The sequence below is a fragment of the Diadema antillarum genome, unplaced genomic scaffold (genome assembly GCF_040938485.1).
Source record: "Diadema antillarum isolate AM-2024a unplaced genomic scaffold, OU_Dant_1.0 scf00000141, whole genome shotgun sequence".
Taxonomy (NCBI): Eukaryota; Metazoa; Echinodermata; class Echinoidea; order Diadematoida; family Diadematidae; genus Diadema; species Diadema antillarum.
This window is the reverse complement of record NW_027271030.1, coordinates 773,957-792,522: the sequence shown is the minus strand read 5'-3', so window position 1 is coordinate 792,522 and position 18,566 is coordinate 773,957. Positions and strand designations below refer to the sequence as shown.

Genomic DNA, 18,566 nt, shown 5'->3' with positions numbered 1-18,566 from the left:
CACAGCACTGGCTTGTTCAAACTGAGGAATTACCACTTAAAATCATCATCTGTATCTCAATATTTGCAATGTTATGAAATGGAATGATTAAAAAATGACATGTTACGATATTCATGCACAACTCTAACCCACCCTCCCCCCCCCCCAAAAAAAGAGAAAAATGATAGAACACACACACACACACACACACACATACTAAAAATAAATAAACTAACATACACTGTATTTTTATTAAATCTGAGCTTATATACATAAAACCTATTGATGCTGATACACGTAAAATAAATATAAGAAAATTCATATACACAGTAATATGTGCAAAGCCTAAAAAATGTGTACAATAAAACCTTTGAATACTCAGATCGGAGTTTCACAGCACACTGCATGAAATGCCTTGAACATGTAAACTGATCTGACACTTATCAGAGTGCATCATGTTCCATGGATACATACTATTTGAAGACATATATGCTTTCTTCACCTATGTTTCTACTTCTAGAGACATTCAGTCACTCCAAACAAAATTCAGCTGACACTTATAAACTAACTCTGCACTTTTCACGACAGGAGGGTCAAGACAAAATCAAATATAAAGATTAAAAAAGCACACACACACACACACACAAACACATACTAAAAAGCAAATTTGCATGAAGATAAATAAAAGAGAAGATACTGCCCGCAGTAGACTTCAGAGTAGAGGTGTTGGAGGTCAGAGGTCAAATGTCATGTCATGAGGTGCCTTGGATGACCTTACGAATCCTCTCAGAGTCCTGCCTTATCTGCTCATTTTTTGGGTCAATCTTCAGTGCTGCCTCATAGTCTTGAAGACCTGGGTACAATGCCAAATAATGAAATATGAACTGACAAGACAATTCTACTTTCAGCGCAGCATTATCAGGGTCTAGGGCAATTACCCCGGAACCTTCCCCTGGCCCTAATCCTAATCCTGTACCTAATCCTGTACCTAATCCTAACCCTAACCCAAACTCCTAACCCTAAACCTAACCCTAACCCTAATCTTTACTCTAACCTTACCACTAACCAGTATTTAGCCGGGAGGTAATTGCCCTCTCGGGGTAATTGCCCGGATACGCATTATCGATATGTAGCACACACTGTAAATGAATTCCTAAAGGAATTATGACAGCAAGAATACCAAGCTGTGTGCGACAAATACAATGTGAACACATTCCTTACTTTTAGATCTAGTTTGCCACTTGACAAATCTAAAAATCTTATTATATGTGCCTGAAGTAAGAACAAAAAAATTAGATAAATTTTCAACAGAATGTGATGGGCTATTATGCATTTGATCATGTAAGATTACCGTCAAAATGAATAGAAATCTCTCACAAGGTTTGCTCAGTCAATAAAAAAAAACAAGATTCAAACATAGTTTGATTTCAAACGAATTATGTGCAATTTGAACATTCCACTGGATATTCTCAGAGAAAAAGAACACATCTTCTACTGAGCAATCAAACATGCAACATGTTTGTTTATGTCAACAGCTAACCCACATACTAATATAACAGATGCCTCCATGGTTTAGATCACACCTGACATCATTTCATTTTTATACAGCATGCAATTGCAAGAGACAGCAAGGTTATAACACACAAGCACACAGAGACAAGCTGGTGTGATGTACCTTCTGCATACAGCTCCAGTTCACAGAATGCTGTTCCCCTCCTTGTGTGAGCCTTGAGACGAGATGAAGCGTTGGCTTGGACAGGTGGAGTCAGGAGCTCAATGGCCTGAAAAAGGGTGCATGAATATGGCTTCAGTTTGTTTGTTGGTCTGTTTTATTTCAATGTGGTTAAAGACCTAATAAAATGATTTAGGCATTTTTTTCTCAATGATGTAATAATATTAAATGTTAAATTCTAAGTAATTCTATGGTTGTGCGGGTTTTTTTACTGTTCTGAATTTTGTTCTATATTTGTTAACATAATGGATGCAATTTCCTCGGTTTTGGAAAACTTGCTATACTTTCACCGCATGCGGCGCACTATCACTTCTAAATTGTGATGACGTCTAAGAACGGAGTCGTTCACGACCAGTCTAGCCGTAGCCAGCGAGCTGGCAAGGCTATGCTAGCGCAGCGCAGCGACAGCCGGCCGGCGACTGCACTGGCTAGCGCTGGCGGGGGAGCGAGCTAGCGAGCGCATAGCAGGTGCTGCGCTGCACTATTGTCATTGGCTAAGCCTTTAGACAAAAGAATATTTAATGAACTGTATCGGATTTGATACTGCCAGTAATACAGATTACAACTGTGGTACGCTTGGATATCCATTATTTTCGGCAAACTCGTGAAATAGGCCCCACCACTGCGTGTCTATACTAATAGTAATACTACGGCGACTCGCCTGTTTCAGCCCCACCGTGTGGCGTTCATCTCGGTAGGTAAGCACGGCGGTGGGGCTGCCTTCCACAGTGAATACTCGTGAATGCGGCGAAAATGACTTCATAATATGGCCCTCGACTAATTTAACGGCCAATTCAACCATAAATACAACCCTACCTAACCCTAAACCCAAGGAGGACCTACCCTTGCTTGCTATAAACGCACGGGTACGGTGCACGCGCACTTCGGTGGGGCCTATTTCACGATAGCCCCACCACCACTGCGTGTCTGTACTATACTACGGCGACTCGCCTGCTTATAGGCCTAGACCTACTCGTGAATCCAGCCCCACCGTGGCATTCATCGGTAGATAAGCACGGCGTTTGGGCTTCCTTCCACAGTATGATTTTTAGCATAAAACAAAAACTACTCGACCAAAATTGACGATAATTCTTGGTATCGTTTTTCTTAGAAAATGGCGCATCTAAATTACTGATAACAAATATTGCAGAAACTGACTAGACCTATGGGAAACTGGTTAGGCCTTTTCTTTTTTTTTTGAGCCACGACCCACCCTGTAACAACATATCCCCCTAACCGTTAGACGTTAGAGTGTAGCCTCTGTACTACTACCAAAGATTCTGCTATTACTACTTACTAGTCTACTAGACCTAGTGCCGTAGTGGTAATAGTACTAGTAGACTACTACTACTAGTAGACTACTATAACTACTAGTAGACTGCTACTAGATCTACTACTAGGGCGCGTTCGAGCGCTCTCCTAAAGTGAACTGTACCGTACCGTACCGCGCTAGAGGAGCGTTCGAACGCTCCTAAAGTGTACCGTACCGTACTGTACCGAGCCAAAAGTGGATCACTTCCCGATGTGCTCCAAAAGCGTACCAAAGCGTACCATAAGTTCTTTGTAAAGCATGCGCGTATCGTGTGCATACGTCACAATGCAAAAACATCATTCTCTTTGTTCGGGGCAGCTGTAAGTAGGTCAAGCGCAAGGTGAATGACCTTCTCGCTACAAACAAGCGTGACCTTTTCTAAAAATAACTCGAGAGGTACGCTTTCTCCACAGAGCTTTCGAACGCTCCCAAACTGGCACAGTACGGTACGGTACGCTTTAGTTCAGTTCGCTTTGGTTCGCTTTAGAGCGCTCGAACGCACCCCTAGACTACTACTGGTAATTTAACTTGTAAGCGCCGGCCGACGGGCCAGGCCACGGCCGGGACGCTCCCGCTTGCTTGCTGCGGCCGAAGTAGCCGCTCACTTTGTGAGCGAGCTGGGCCTGTTCTTCTAATCTACTTACTAGACAAACAGTAACAACTTACAATGTCAATCATGTAGAATACAGTTTATCCTTTCTAAGGTTAAACTATATGGGGGCATACCAGACATACCACTCTGTATTTCCCAGGCGATCGTTTCAATGAGGTCTATTCTCGGGCTTGGTGCCATGTTCATACGCCCTTGCACTGGCAGCAGGGGAGATGCAGCTGGTTCATATCGGTAAGGTGCAGCCCCACGATAACGTTCTGGTTCATCGGCTGCCTCTCCCTCCCCATCTTCCCCTTCAACTTCATGTGCCTCCTCTTCTTCTCCGCTATCGTCAGAGCTGCAGTCTTCATCATCATCATCAATGTCGAAGTTTACCCATATAGGGGAAGACATTATGCTCGAGGTGCCAGGTATCTGTGCAAGCTAACTTAGTGATAATGTACGTGGTAATGCGTACATGTCGACAGTCAGTGGGTCGACCGGGAGCGCACATCCCGCGGGGCCCGGGCCTGGCCGGGCTAGCTATCGTGTACGCGCGTGTACCAAGCTAGTAATCTGAGTGCTTGTGCTGAGCGGCGTCTGCTAACTGAGCACAACTCCGTGCTTATACGTCATCAATCGGTTCAGGGGTGTTGGTCACGTGACTATCTTTTTCGCAAAAGCTGCAACGGGGTCCTCCAAAAATGTGTTATTTGGGGGAGTTTCTAGAAGCGATAAAAACCGGAACGACACTGACAACATATTTACATTGATAATCATGACATATATTTTACATTTCTTTTGCATACTAAAACATTTTGCCAGCATTTTATTAGGTCTTTAAACAAAAACCAAACAAACAAACAAACGAACAAACACTATCAGCCTCAGGGCTGTTTTTCATTGAGTCAGTATATGAGTTTACAGCATAAATAATAACAGCACAATATGATACAAAAGATAACATTCACAACACAAGAAACAGCATATGGGCAAAAAAAAAAACAACAAACAACTACAGCAGAGACTGATCAAGGGAGATTTAAAAAAACAAACAAAAAGCAAACAAACAAACAAACAATCATTTGCAATATCATAGTCTTTCTCTGCCAGGAAATTTGGACAGTATGTACAATGCAATGGGGTTTTCTGTGCCAATTGTCACACACAGCACACAAGGGCTGAGCACAGGTCTCAAGGTCTGATCTTAACTTTGAAAACTCCCAAGTACTGTATACGCCATATATTTAGCAAGTCAAAATTTTTGCGAATCAGGACTTCCCAACAATTTCGCGAGTGGTTAAATTCGTGATCACGGAGTACTGTACTGAATGGAGAAATGTATACGTGTACGTCACATTCATATTGGGATAAGAATCAATATTTTCGCATGTCTTTAATTTCGCGATTAGCATCCGACTCACAAAATTCGCGAAAATAAAAACCTTGCGAAATATTCGATGTATACAGTATGTTGTGCTCAATGCCCTGTCCCACATGTATCTCCCCAGCCACTGGAATCAACCCAAATCTCGGAGTGTATTCACTCCACCCCCCTGGGGACTACTCTGACCAGGCTGAAACTTAATGGTGCACACATTCTACATCAAACCAAATCAGTTTCAACTCAATACCAGGCTCTAAATTATATACTTGTCTTACTGTTTGGATGTATTTTCTCTTTCAAACAATGCACAAAGTACAGTATATGAAAAACTATAATATGAATATACAAATGTAATGGACATTGGTAATGAAGATTTATGTGTATGCGGATAAAGTGCCTTGCTCAGGGCTGTAAGTGCTGTGGCAGGTTTTGAACCTTTAACCTTATCCTTAAATGCATAGAATACGATTGTCTTAATCATGTCACCTCCATGTTTGATGCCATGGCATTTCTTTGGTACGACACAGCTTTGTAATATGTGTGTAACCTTGCAATACATTCACAATGTAAATACACATTTGTTCATTCCAGTGGCAATGACGGAAAGGCTTAGATTCAGTACTTGAATGATCACATCAGCAAAGAGTGTCATTTGACTTTTATGAATTTTGGTTTGGACAAGAATGAAATCTCACGAGCTTGATATAATTGAAACATGGTCAAGGATCTGTTGTACCTAACTTTAAATAGATAGAAAGTTTCCAAAATTGAATATCAACTTTGTATTCACAATTCCACTGTTGCTGCTTGATCAAACCATATAATGTGCATTGCATGAAATGCCCAGGATTTGCCCTACCTTGGAGCAGTCTTCGACACACTTGATAAAGTTGCGTAGTTTCAGATGGCAAGCAGCTCGGTTTGAGTAGAAACTGATATAGAAGCATGTTAAGGGTCAACATATACACTGCACTTTTGGTGTCCCTGTGAAGTGCTGCACTGGCTACATAATAACACATTCATATAAAAAATAACAAAAGAAACCTATAAAATGATAGATATATTGTGAGAACAGTGGTGATTTCAAAACCTAGATTTCAATGAAATTGAAGTTGGAAGAAAGCAATTACACTGAGCAATAAGTTTGCTGTCTGTGGAATTACAAAGCATGATTATCAAGATCGTACATACTGAAAGAATGTGGGGCTGAAGTCCCACTTTTGTTAAGCTAATAAAAGTGTGTCTTGAGAACAGCTAGCTATTTTATTCAAGGGTCATCACACAAATATTTATCATCATTGCAAAGAAAGGATACGCTGGCACTTTTCCATTTAGTCTGATGGCTGTGTTGTAGGCATTGACCGCAGCAAGAAAATTCCCTCCTTTGAAGAAAGAACTAAATGATGACAAAACAGGAAATACAAATTTATGATATCAGATTAGCTCCTGATGCATAAAAGCAAATTGCTGTGAAGTTATCATGTACCTAATGTCATGGGTTACACTTTGCCTGTAGCTACTGTGAGTGGCTACAGAACTATTACCAGTGTATAACAATGAACTATTACAGATCAGAATGGTCACACATCGTGAGAGTGTTTGTGGTAGAGCAAGTTGTGTTTGTGGTTGCGGAGGAGGTAGTTGAAGCCACAGTTGTGATAGTGGAGGTTGTGTTTGTGGTATTGGTGGTAGGGGGACTGATGGGCGGTAGGAAAGTAAAAAGAGTGTTAGCTGTGGTAGTTATGGTTGCAGCAGTGTGGGTGAAAGTGATGGTGCAGGCTTTTGTTGTGGTATAGTGGTCTCTATAGGTAAGTACTGACAATAGTATCTCTAATGGTTGTAATAAGGATGTGGTTGAAAAGGAGAATATAATAAGCAAAAAAGGGTAGCAATAATAGTTGTATTTCTTTCTCACTGTACTTTTCTTCAGTTCATGTATTACCTGGTATTCAATGAAAGCAAATAACACCAAGATTTGATAACAGATACCATGTAATGGATTGCCAAAATAAAAATAAACACAACAATATAGACACACACGCACATCGAACGTATGGTATATGCATGTATCTCTTCATATATAACTATTGCATGCTGTCTGTGTTACAATGTATGTCTGTCTGATAGTATACTCACTCTCCCTTGTCTTTCAGCCAGAATGGATTCTTCTCTTCAGCAGTCAGATCATCGTCATCAATCTCTGGGATTTTCCTTGCTTCTGCCTGCTTCTTGAGCCACTGCAAGGTAGAGCAAGGAACCACGATGACAAAAATCTTACTACAGTGCACTCCCGTTACAACGAACACGGTTATAACGAAATTTTGTTATAACGAAGTACATGTTCTGGTCCCAAAATTATCACCATTAAAGTCTATGGAACAAAATTCGCTTATAACAAACACGGTTATAGCGAAATTTCCGTTATAACGAAGTCTTTTCCGAGCGCCACAGACAAAGAAAAACAAAAGAAATGTGCTCCGTTATAACGAAATGCGAATTGCTTTCGAAAATACGTAGCGGAACAAGCATTTATAGCGTCTCTGCATAGGTGAATGCTTCACACCACCGTGTGTTCGCTCCTTGTGTCACGCACAGTTTCTGAGGGCAACTTGCGTTTATTATTGTAATACATTTATCCCATCACATTTCACATAGCTTTCCAGTGTATGATGAGTATTCAGCAAACATAATATGATATATTACATGGTTCCTTGTTTTCGTTATATATTGTATTTGTTCGGTTATAACGAAATTTCGTTATAACGAAAGAAAACTGCCGGTCCCGATCATTTCGTTATAACGGGAGTGCACTGTATCCTCTTTTGGGTTCAGTGTTTTTGTGCCATACAGACACATACTTTTTCACATATACCGTACACCCACACTGGCACACACAACCTTTTACAGGAGACCTCCGCATGATTTTCAGACTTTTATATTTGAACTGTAAGTTGATTGTACTGAATACAGAGTTTCCAAATTTATAGTGATTGGAATGAGGAATAAAAGAATGTTTTCAAAATGTATAACAAATTGCAATGAACAAGGATGATGACAGAGCAGCTTCACCATAGGATTGCATGAATGGGGGCTCCCGGAAGCAGAACAAGAGAAGAAGGCATGCATGGATTCTACACAGGTGTTGTAATGGAATTAAACAGCTGCATTTCTGAAATACGTGAGCCTTCTATGTCATCAACATTTGTTTAAGGTTTTTTCACAGAGTATTGGTTTCTCTGCTGAGGACCACAATAAATCCACAAATCTATACATGTGGCTGTTGATTTATGTACTACATGATGTGAAAATATGAAAATTGTCTGGAATGCTCCTTTAACTCCATAAATAAAAAGATCTGTACAGATTTTCTCACACAATCCCATCTCCTTCTCATCATGTGAAATGACATAAAAAATATAACAGCAAATCATTCATATCAGGATGTTTATCTAATAACAACTTAGTTCTCAAGTCATCAAAGCTGATGGACTTGTGCTGCTACACCATAGAGGGCAGCACACAGATATCACATGGAATATGGACTGACATACAGTGCATTGCAGTTCTATTTTATCAGAGAAATGAGTATTTTGTGTACCAACCTCCTCTTCCTCTTGCACCCTTGACTCCCGAAGAGGGGTTGGAAAGACCCTGGGAGTGAAGGTAACTGAGATGTTCTGTCTGGACCGTGGTGGTGGAAGCTTGTCAATGAGAGATTTCTCGTCCCGAACCTCCTCCTCATCATCATCATCATCCTCTCCTTCATCATCACCATCATCATGTCCTATTATGACCAGGATAACGGAGTAAGCAAAGAAACAAAGATGATAGATAGAGAAAAGTATAACACACAGAATTGCAAATTAATACTTCATAACCATGAAAAGCACTTGTCTTGACATGATAAACTGCAAAAATAAAAAATTAAAAAAAACATAAAGATGCACTAAAGTTAACCTGTTCTTCCCGTAATTCTCTGAGAACCTTCGATGTCAACAAATGAAATTCTTTTGGCTGGTCGACAAAGAATAAATAGGTTGGTAATCCACCTGCGTGAAAGCAGTCAAGTGGTACATGCAGCCTCTTTCCAAGGTCAACTGCATGTGCCATAGAACAATGCAAATTATCAATAGGACATAGTAGAGTGTGCGCTGGGCTCTTTTGTTACATACTATATAAGGGCACAAAAATGTTGTTCGTGAAAGTCAAAATCTAGTGAGCTCAGCCTTGATGGCTACATACAATTTTGCATCTTCATACAAGTTTTTTGGGAAAACAAGTGCACTAACACATTGGAAAAGGTAATTTAGACAAAAACATACACAGTTTTGATACAGACAAAGAATACATGTCAATAGAAGAGACTTATCTTTGATCAACGTAATGATGTATTTTTGGTCATCCTAACACAGGTGAACACAAATTTAGGCCACAAATGTAGACACTCTTGTTTACCTTTTGGGAACGTGGTATACCAGATTTTCATAAGGAATGGGTTAATATGAGTGACTCAAGCAGTCACACTATATCTGTCCTAACCTAAATGTAAAACTTACGGAATGCTGGATTCGGGTCATCTCCAGGAGGCTCCTCCTGAGTCTGTTTCTTCCATTCTTCCAGCTCCATGGTAACACGTTGGATCTCTGCCTCCTTGATCTCCCGGATCTTCTCTTTCTCCTCATTCTCCAGCTACGTGTACATAACAGAGAAGAAATTAAAAGCAATAGCAGTGTTTTGAATGCTATACACACATCAAGCACAAGAAAATGGCAGGATTACTAATGGTGCACTTTTCTTGACACCTATAGCAGCTACCTGCCTATAGCTGCCATTTCCCTCTATGGCCACTCCAAATTACCCTGGAGAAAAACTGCACTGAAGGCACTGTTCATAGTGGCAATTAACCCCCCCCCCTCGACGTTTCGCGCTATAATTCTGTAATGCGAGAAGGCCTCGTCGCGAGGCTTCATGACTTTGTTTGTTCAAGTCTCACGCAACTTTTGAGACCAAATTTGCGACGTCCGCGCATACTTTTGCGAAGCCACGCCCATTTTTGTAACGGAATGTCGCCCCAAAACGGGCACAATTTTGTGATTTCGTGTACATTTCCTATGGAAAACAGTGCTCTGTCATGAAAGTCATAAAAACCTGATTATTCTTACAATTAATCACTTTCATTGATTAGTTTTGTGCTAATTATGGTAGAAAAGTGGTCAGTGACAATTTCCAATGAAAAAAAAAGAAAAAACAAAAGTTGAAAAACAAAGAAATACGTAAGAAATTCTGAAAACAATAAAATACATAAGAATTGAAATGAATTTTGGAAGTTTTTGTGATGTACAATTGTTGAATATGCTAAAACAGATTTACAGATCAAAAATTAAGACTCTCAATGCTTTTAATTAGGCTAGAATATGATCGTGAGCTTAATTTGCATAATTAATTAATTAAAATTAGAAATTGATTGTTTCAAAAAATCTTATGACACAATCTTGTAGATTATGACGCTGGTCCCACGCATGCAAAATTTCATCGCGATCGCACCACCGATGGCAGAGATCTCGGGGGGGGGGGGGGGGGGGGGGGGGGGCGGAATCCATCCCCCCCTGGTCTGAGCATAGCCAAAAAAGCCCGGCCCCTTTAGGGTTTAATGAACATGAGACATACATGTGATGTTTTATGACAGATATGTGTTGGTGATGAATCCAAATAAGATATCAACCTACATGTATCTACATTGGCCACCTACTTTGCTTCACCTTAGTGGTCACTGCACACAGGTTTGGTTGTAGTAGGACAATCATGATTTACAAATACTGGTACACCTCTTACCCTTATCTGCTCATTCAGAGCAAATTTCTCCTTCTCTCTCTTCTCTCTTTTCTTCTCCTCCCTTTGCTCTTCTGCTTTTTTGTGGGCAGCAGTAACAGCAACCTGTCTCTTCTCTTTCAACTTTTCTTTGTCACCTGGAAAAAAAAAGGACTAAGAATGTCCATATTTGAGATACATAAAGGAAATCCTATCATTCTATTCCAGTGAAACTTGACAACTTCCAGCTGGCAATGAGAACCTGTACAATGTCAAAGACACCAATGACAACATCTTGATTATATTATCTGACAAAGCTGGATCTCATTCTGATGGAAATTACATTAAACAACATTATCAAGAGGAGGGTTGTGATAACAGGGCTACCACTGCTGCAGTTATGGTGATGCTAGAAAATTTCTAACGTTGCTTTGAGAACTTTAGAAGGGCTTCAAAAAGTAGGCAAACATAACATGAGAATGGGCAGCTGGTTGATTTACTCAGCAAAGTTTTCCAGAAATTGTGAGGGTCTGCCTGGTGGTACTATTTCCAAATATCTGGAAATGCTAGAACATATTCTACAAACATTTACTGGCACATACATGTAGACAGATGATTTGGAAAAAATTTTATTTCTTATTTTAGTACTTTGCTTGCATGAAGTTGCAAGCATCTAGGCTGAAAACACCACGGAATTGCATGAGGGAATCCTATGACAGCATTAATACTTCATCAGCTTCACCTGTTGATGAAAGTTGCCCCCATGTCCCTGGCTCCTTCTTAGTTAGCTTAAAGGTGATGACACTGTCTCCAAGCTGAGCCACACTCCTCCCATCATCAACATCACCGAAGAGAAACACCTCAAAGATGTATGGAGGGCTGTTGACCTATAAATCAGTAAATTGAGTATAAGAAAGGTAACTATGCTGATGAGTTCTGTGTCTTCAATAGGTTTGGCCTGTTTATACAAACTAATAATGTCACAATGTGTACTGCAACAAATGGTATACATAGAATATGGCACTTGCAAAATAACTTTCAAATACATGTAATTCACTTTTTTCTAAATTTGAAAATATGCTGAAGTGACAGGATTACAATTGCTTTTGCAAATGTTATGTGAAATGCAAATTATGTATTTGTCTGTAATGTAGAATATGTAAAGATATTGTGGTTTATTAAAGATGAGCTTAATAGGCATTGATAACAATTCATTATGAATGTCCAAGGTAATAGTCCCCTTTAGTACAGATTACATGTAGAATCTAAGTCTTGATTTTTGCCACTGTCACACTGAGATGTTTAAAATTTGCAATTAGAAGATTTGATAATCTACATCTATTTGTTACCCCTTCAAAACACACAAACAAAAATACAAACACATGCATACGTGATACTCATGACATATGACCTTTGAACCAATATTTTTAGTCCAGAAGTATCCATTTGTTATCGCATTAAACAATAATAGAAATGCATGAACTGATGAAATGAATGATTGAATGGCCCTCTTGCTCTCACATGTGATGATGGTATAGTCAGGTATCCTATTACCGAACGGTATCCTATTAACCGAACGCGTACTTTGTCAATGGAGCGCGTACAACAACTCGAATACGCATTCATTGCACTACGCACTGTTATCTCACAGGGGAAGCCAGTGCCGAAAATTGCTAAACTGCAGCAAAAAAAAAACAAAACAAAACGTAATTTACCTCAAATTTACGTAATAATTGCTAAAATTTCGATGTTCGTTGTCCTGCGTTAATAAACATTGACCGAAAATACAATGTACAATTTTCCCCATACAGAGGGCGCACGTTCGGTAATACAATACGATTTGCATCGGTAAAAAGAGACAACTTTTGTGGAAGGGTCATTTGAAATACGGATTTTTTCTAGAAGTTGGCTTATTTTTCAAGTATTTTCGTTACAGCTACAAAGTCATCAGCATTTCAATTATTTATCAGGATATTTTTGGCTGAATTATTGCACAATGTTGCCCGTTTGGAGCATAAAAAAAAAATCGTTCGGTAATAGGATACACCTCCATACTGTCATACAAACTGTAAGATGAGCTGAGGAGGGTATAAAGGGCTCTTTGGGGGAAATTCACCTTGAAAGAGAGTGTCATGTCACCCACATATTTCAAGAATTTCTGCTGTTGCTATTACAATATAGCCTCTTCACTTCTAGTGATACCAGACAGTACTGAAGGAAGTCTTACAAAGGTTAGAACACTTTTGTGGATGAAAACAAATGTCTGTAGCTTGTAATTCACTAACGATATCAAGAGAGCCCAGAGTCTTGAGATCAGACAGTTCACAACTTTTTTCTTCTAATGTGAACTAAATTTACTAGTGTTACAAATGTTCTACACTTTGTAAAACTCCTACTAACTTTGTTACTGTACTAACCTAGATCTACATTAAATTCACATTATCATGAATAAACATTGCGAGCAGGTTTTCAAACAATAATCATGACAATAATTGTCATGATTATTGTTTGCAAACCTGCTCGCACCATGCACCAGTCTTAATAAATTTATATTTACTACAATTTCATTCTAAGAAAATAACTGTAAATATTTAGCATTTGGATCAAAAGTTAAGTAAAAGTTTACTTCATTCCTTATTCTATCTAGCTTTCAACGGCGTCACTGATTTACAGTAACACAGAGAACATACCGGTACATCAGCACATGGTAGACTATCGATGAGTCGAGTCAGCATCATTATGATAAATTACACGATACATGACACATGTACCACATAACACCAATGGCAACATATGGGACTGTACAAGAAAACTTAACTTGCCTTGATATAGTCATCGCTTGAAAATATATCTGCTTTCGAAGAACTGTTCCCTTTGATGGGGACAGTAATATGGACAGTTGTCTCTGTTTCTTCCCATGTATAGTCCTTGATTGCGATTGGCATTTTTAGCAAATTTACGTCCGACGTCCAGCTGTAGAAAGTGAAGTAGCGCGTTAGGACGTTTGACGTTTGCGTGGTAACCGTATGATGATGCTCCGGCCGCCGACGCGTCGACCGTCGACCGTCCCTAGGCCCTACTATACGTGCTGGAGGGTCGACCGCGTGTATACTACACAAACTATATGGATGTGCAATGTGATATCCAGCCCATCCAGCTCTTTTTGACGCAATCGTCCGGGCCGCGCCGGCGGGCCGATCATCGCCACGCCGGTCAGCAGGGCAGCGGGAGCGCAGCTGACGACATGACAGAATCCGTGCTAACAGTGCAATCAAAGATCGTTGGTGCAATCAATGCACGACGAGGTGCATGGTGGTGCCCAGATAGCAAGAGCTGTTTTAATGTTTGGTAGGTGGTATTCATCCATACTTTTTTAATACTTGGGTGTAGAGACTGGAAGCAAAGCTTTTTGTCCCTCGTTACTGTTCTGTCCCGTCCGGTTCTCCATCTCCATGTCCAGTGTCCTTTCATCCAGGGAAGACTAGTGCGTTGAATTAGTTTATGCCCGGTGTGGTGGCGGTGGTTCGTAGGGTAGCATCAAAATTCATGACTTCCTTTAGGTACAAGACATATACACTTCATATTGAGAAAGCAGACTGCCTCGGATTAGAATGAACATGTTGTTTGAGAAGTTTGAGATCATGCCCGTTGTGTCTTGTTGGTGAACTACTGGCCTGCACTGGCCAACTGGGAGAATTTTGAAGGAATTGCTCTGCTCTGTCAAAGCCTATTCAGGATTTTGAACATCTGTATCAGCAATGGACAACAAGTCAGCCCTCTGGCTCTGCTGCCTTCTGACTGTACCGGTACCTATCCATAAGCCAAAGTGGATACAGTGCACTCCCGTTACAACGAACACGGTTATAACGAAGTAAAACTTCTGGTCCCAAAATTATCGCCATTAAAGTCTATGGTACAAAATTTGCTTATAACGAACACGGTTATAGCGGAATTTTCGTTATAACGAAGTCTTTTCCGAGCACCACTGACAGAGAGAGAAAAAAAAAATGTGCTCCGTTATAACGAAATGCAGATCGCTTTCGAAACTACGTAGCGGAACAAGGCATTTCGATTTACACTCGACAGCGTCTCTGCATGGGCGAACGCGTCACATCACTGTGTGTTCGCTTGGTGTGTCGCGCACAGTTTCCAAGGGGAACTTGCGTTATAACTATTTGTTTTATTGTTCACATAGCTTTCCAGTGTTGACGAATAATCAACAAACAGAATATCATATATGCGTGGCTTCCTTGTTTTCGTTATGTATTGTATTTGTTCGATTATAATGAAATTTCATTATAACGAAAGAAAACTGCCGGTCCAGAGCATTTCGTTATAACAGGAGTGCACTGTACCAGAGACTCCAACTCTCCCGCTTTCGACGGGAGATCTCCCGCCGAAAACCCATTTTTACAAAATCTCCTGTTCTCCCGCTTCAGATTTAATTTCTCCCGCTTGAAATGATTTCTTACTTTGTGTCATCGTATGTTGAAAATAAGCCTTAGATAGCATGAAATAATGTCTAGAACCCTAGAGCTGGACCCCGGCAACAAGGAACTTGGCGCTTTGAGCACATCAAGTTGGAGTCTCCCGTTTTCTAGGGGTTTCAGTTCAGGCGGGAGAATCTCCAGATCATCAGGTGCTTGGGGTTGGGAGTCTCTGGGATAATTAATGCTGCTCTCTACCTAAGTTTTTCTGGGTACATTGTATGTCCTCTGTTTCAAGTTCAGGAAAAAGTCTTCTTGCCCTTTCTGGACTTTTCTCTAGCGTGTCTTCATTCCTCTTCAGTGTTGGGCACCATACCGAGTAATGTTACTATTGTTAGCAGTACCGGTATTCTAAAAAATCTAATGTTCTTACAAATACAATTGTTTTGTAGCAGTAACGTTTATGTTAGTCGTACAATTCATTGTTTTGTAGAGAGAGAGAAAACCCATTTTCTGCAAAGTTAAAAGAGATCTTTTTATCATTCCTACTTTGATGTTGGCTCTCTTACTTAGCAGCATCTGCTGCATGTTTGCTGAAAGGCAAATCCAATATTGGGTCTTATTCCTCCTCATCATCAGGCAGCCATTCTTCCAAGGTTGAATGATTTTCATAAACTGGCTCCCTAAAACATCAGTATAGTGGATTTGATTTTTCTATTGCTCCTCACACTGACACTCAAGACAGTTGTAACGTTAGACCTAAATTTACTTCACAAGCCAAATTCAACTTCTACTAGTTATTTAATAGTACTGCCATAGTGACTAGTAAGTGGTATAAGTGGTCTAAATTTACTGCATGAGGACCCTTCGTATATTGCCTCTCTCCTGTGCCTTGATGGAAAGATCGGTCTGTATCTTGTCGTCAGGGATATGTTCCGCGGAGACTAGTCTATGTCGATCTTTGTCTGGCTTCACAGAATCCCCTCCTTATACAGAGGAGAGCTGTAGGCGTAAGCATAATAAAATTATAAAAACCTCCTCTTGACAGACAGATTTTTCTCTCTGTCCTGTGCCCTACCACATATATCATAACTCAGTTCTTGCTTTTTAGAGATTTCTAGCTTCCCTTGACCTTGACACCTCCCCCTCCCTGGTCCTGCAGTGCAGCCCCCCCCCCCCCCCCCCCCCCCCCCCACTGAAAAAAAAAAACGTTCTGTGGCCCCTGAAGTATGTCATGTAGAATTAAAGTGTATTTAATGAAATATTGATATTGTTTAAAGGCTTGTTTTGTTTCATATGACAGGTGTGCTAGTGGATCCAGCTTTCAAGCGGAGAAAAAAGACTAACAATGCAGATTTCAAGATGTCAGCCATGCTGCCGTGTCCTGCTGCTGTCCGTGAAGCAGAGCTGTCTAGAGAAATATACAGCAGTCAGCTGTCTCTCATTGCCATTTGAGGCTAATTTGAGCACATTAATGAGACAACCTTTACCGTTCTACAACAGTAGAAATTCTTTCTACTCAGGGGTATCCTGTGCTAGTGACTTTTCATCTCGCTCAGGAAATAGAATGGTGCGTGAAAAAACAAAAACTCTGAGATTTAGTGCTCTGGAAGTCATCTATGGAGGAAAGGACAAAATACCAGATGAAATTGAGTGGGATAGGTCAGAGCGGCAGAGGGATACACTGCGTGAAGATTTGAGTGAAATGGAGGATGACTTCGAAAACAGTGAAGATGGAACAACAGTCTCAAATTCTGTAAGAGCATCGAAGGTGAAGCAGAGGGCTTTCTTGAAAGAGTCTGAAGATTATCAAAGAGGATCAGTGGCATGCATTAGTATTGATCAGGAGCAGTATACATTGGCTGATGATAGACATTTAGATCACTTTCTTGAAAAACTTGAAAGCAGTGAGGAAAGACAGGAACTTTGTCATGAGGAGATCATGAATGGTCTGCATCGCCTGCTACGACTACCAGCAGAGAAAAGGCAAGAAAGAGTTCAACTTGCTGCTGTTAATAATCTTGCTGATGTCCTTTGTATCTCTATGGCTGCCATGACAACCAAGGAGTTTGTAACATCTTTGCTTGTATTCCACTGGTATGACATACCTCTTACCCCTCATCAAAACACCATCGTTGAAAAGGAGTGTCTGCGTCGGATGCCATCATGGGACATCAACACCTTGTTTGTGGTGACAGACTGGTGGATCTGTAAGAGTGGAGTGACGTCGTGGGCTTTTCATGGTAAGATGATGGCAAGAGTACGGATATCTTGGACAAGACTTTCTCCTTGCCACACAGTCCAGGCATTCTACCTTTGTGGTCAGTTCAAAAGTCCAAACCAAGACGTAATGGAGAAACTTCTGCATCTTGCTGAACGCATTGTTGATAACCTGTCCCTAACTGAAGTTGCCACCATCTGTAATGGCATCATCAAGATGTCCGGTAGGCTGCCTCCAAGGAGCATCCTCCCTACTGCCATCGCATCATCTCTTTCCCTGAATCTTCAATTTGAAACAGACCTAGACCAGTACAATGTGGTAACAATCATGAGGTTTCTTGGCAGGTCCTATTACTTCGAGAAGAATCTCTACTACAAATTGGCCAGAAAGCTGGAACCTTGCATTGCAAATCTGGATCAGCTGGCACTTCCGCACATCGCTGCTGTGTTTGCCCGAGCACGACTCTTGCCAGAATCACTCTTTGCTGAAATCTTAAGGTGCTTCAACCACTCACGAGCAAGCCTGAAAGACTACTTCCTGACTATATGGGCGTTCTGCAGGCTGAATTTCCATTCCATGCAGTTTGAGAATTTCCTTGATGAAGCAATCACCAGGATTGAGAAGGAGGAGGCGTGGACGAGAGAAACAGCTTTCATGTTTGTGAAGACCCTTGTACCTCTCTCCTTCATTGGACGATATCCTCAAAAGCTGCTGGATCGTGCCTTCAGCCCTGCATACCTGCTCAACTATAAAGGTACAATTTAGCAACCTACATGTAATTATGCATATGTTCAAAAGGAAATGTCAGTCTAGTTCATTTGGGAGTATAGGGAGGTTGCATTGAGGTAAAGTAAAGGCATCATACAGTGTAGGAAAGGCAATTTGTTACATATATTGAGAATCTTCTTGTAAGGTGACCTCAAATAAAATAAGTGAAGAAGTGAGTGTCGTTTCCCCGACAAAAATTCACCAGTGGACGAGATGTTGAGGATTAGCTCACAATATTTATTCAAGTGGCCTTGCATTGTTGCATCTAGTCAGACCTAACCAGTCTGGCCTAATGGACAGACTTGAAATGATTAATGTTCAGCTTGTCATTGACTTTTGA

The 18,566-nt window shown here is 40.6% G+C and overlaps 2 protein-coding genes across 2 annotated transcripts; one reads left to right on the top strand and one right to left on the bottom strand.

The window, feature by feature from the left end:
- Positions 1-731: 731 nt before the first annotated feature.
- LOC139721320 (dynein axonemal assembly factor 4-like) lies at positions 732-13,792 on the bottom strand. The gene is made up of 10 exons (XM_071632640.1): positions 13,633-13,792; positions 11,553-11,697; positions 10,835-10,968; positions 9,559-9,691; positions 8,605-8,786; positions 7,139-7,239; positions 6,318-6,398; positions 5,862-5,934; positions 1,655-1,760; positions 732-832 (listed from the first exon to the last, which is right to left on the bottom strand). The coding sequence occupies exons 1-10, from the start codon at positions 13,753-13,755 to the stop codon at positions 732-734; spliced, it is 1,179 nt and encodes a 392-aa protein (XP_071488741.1). The 5' UTR covers positions 13,756-13,792.
- Positions 13,793-16,804: 3,012 nt separating this feature from the next.
- On the top strand, positions 16,805-18,223 carry LOC139721253 (FAST kinase domain-containing protein 5, mitochondrial-like). The gene has a single exon (XM_071632575.1). It carries the CDS (start codon positions 16,805-16,807, stop codon positions 18,221-18,223), a length of 1,419 nt encoding a protein of 472 aa, XP_071488676.1.
- Positions 18,224-18,566: the final 343 nt, after the last annotated feature.

Coding starts and splice junctions, on each gene's coding strand:
- LOC139721320 (XM_071632640.1), bottom strand. CDS start 13,755: ATGCCAATCGCAATCAAGGACTATACATGGGAAGAAACAGAGACAACT. Junction 10,969..11,552: donor GGGGCAACTTTCATCAACAG/GTGAAGCTGATG, acceptor TTTTTTTTCCAG/GTGACAAAGAAAAGTTGAAA. Junction 7,240..8,604: donor GGGTGCAAGAGGAAGAGGAG/GTTGGTACACAA, acceptor TCTACCTTGCAG/TGGCTCAAGAAGCAGGCAGA.
- LOC139721253 (XM_071632575.1), top strand. CDS start 16,805: ATGGTGCGTGAAAAAACAAAAACTCTGAGATTTAGTGCTCTGGAAGTC.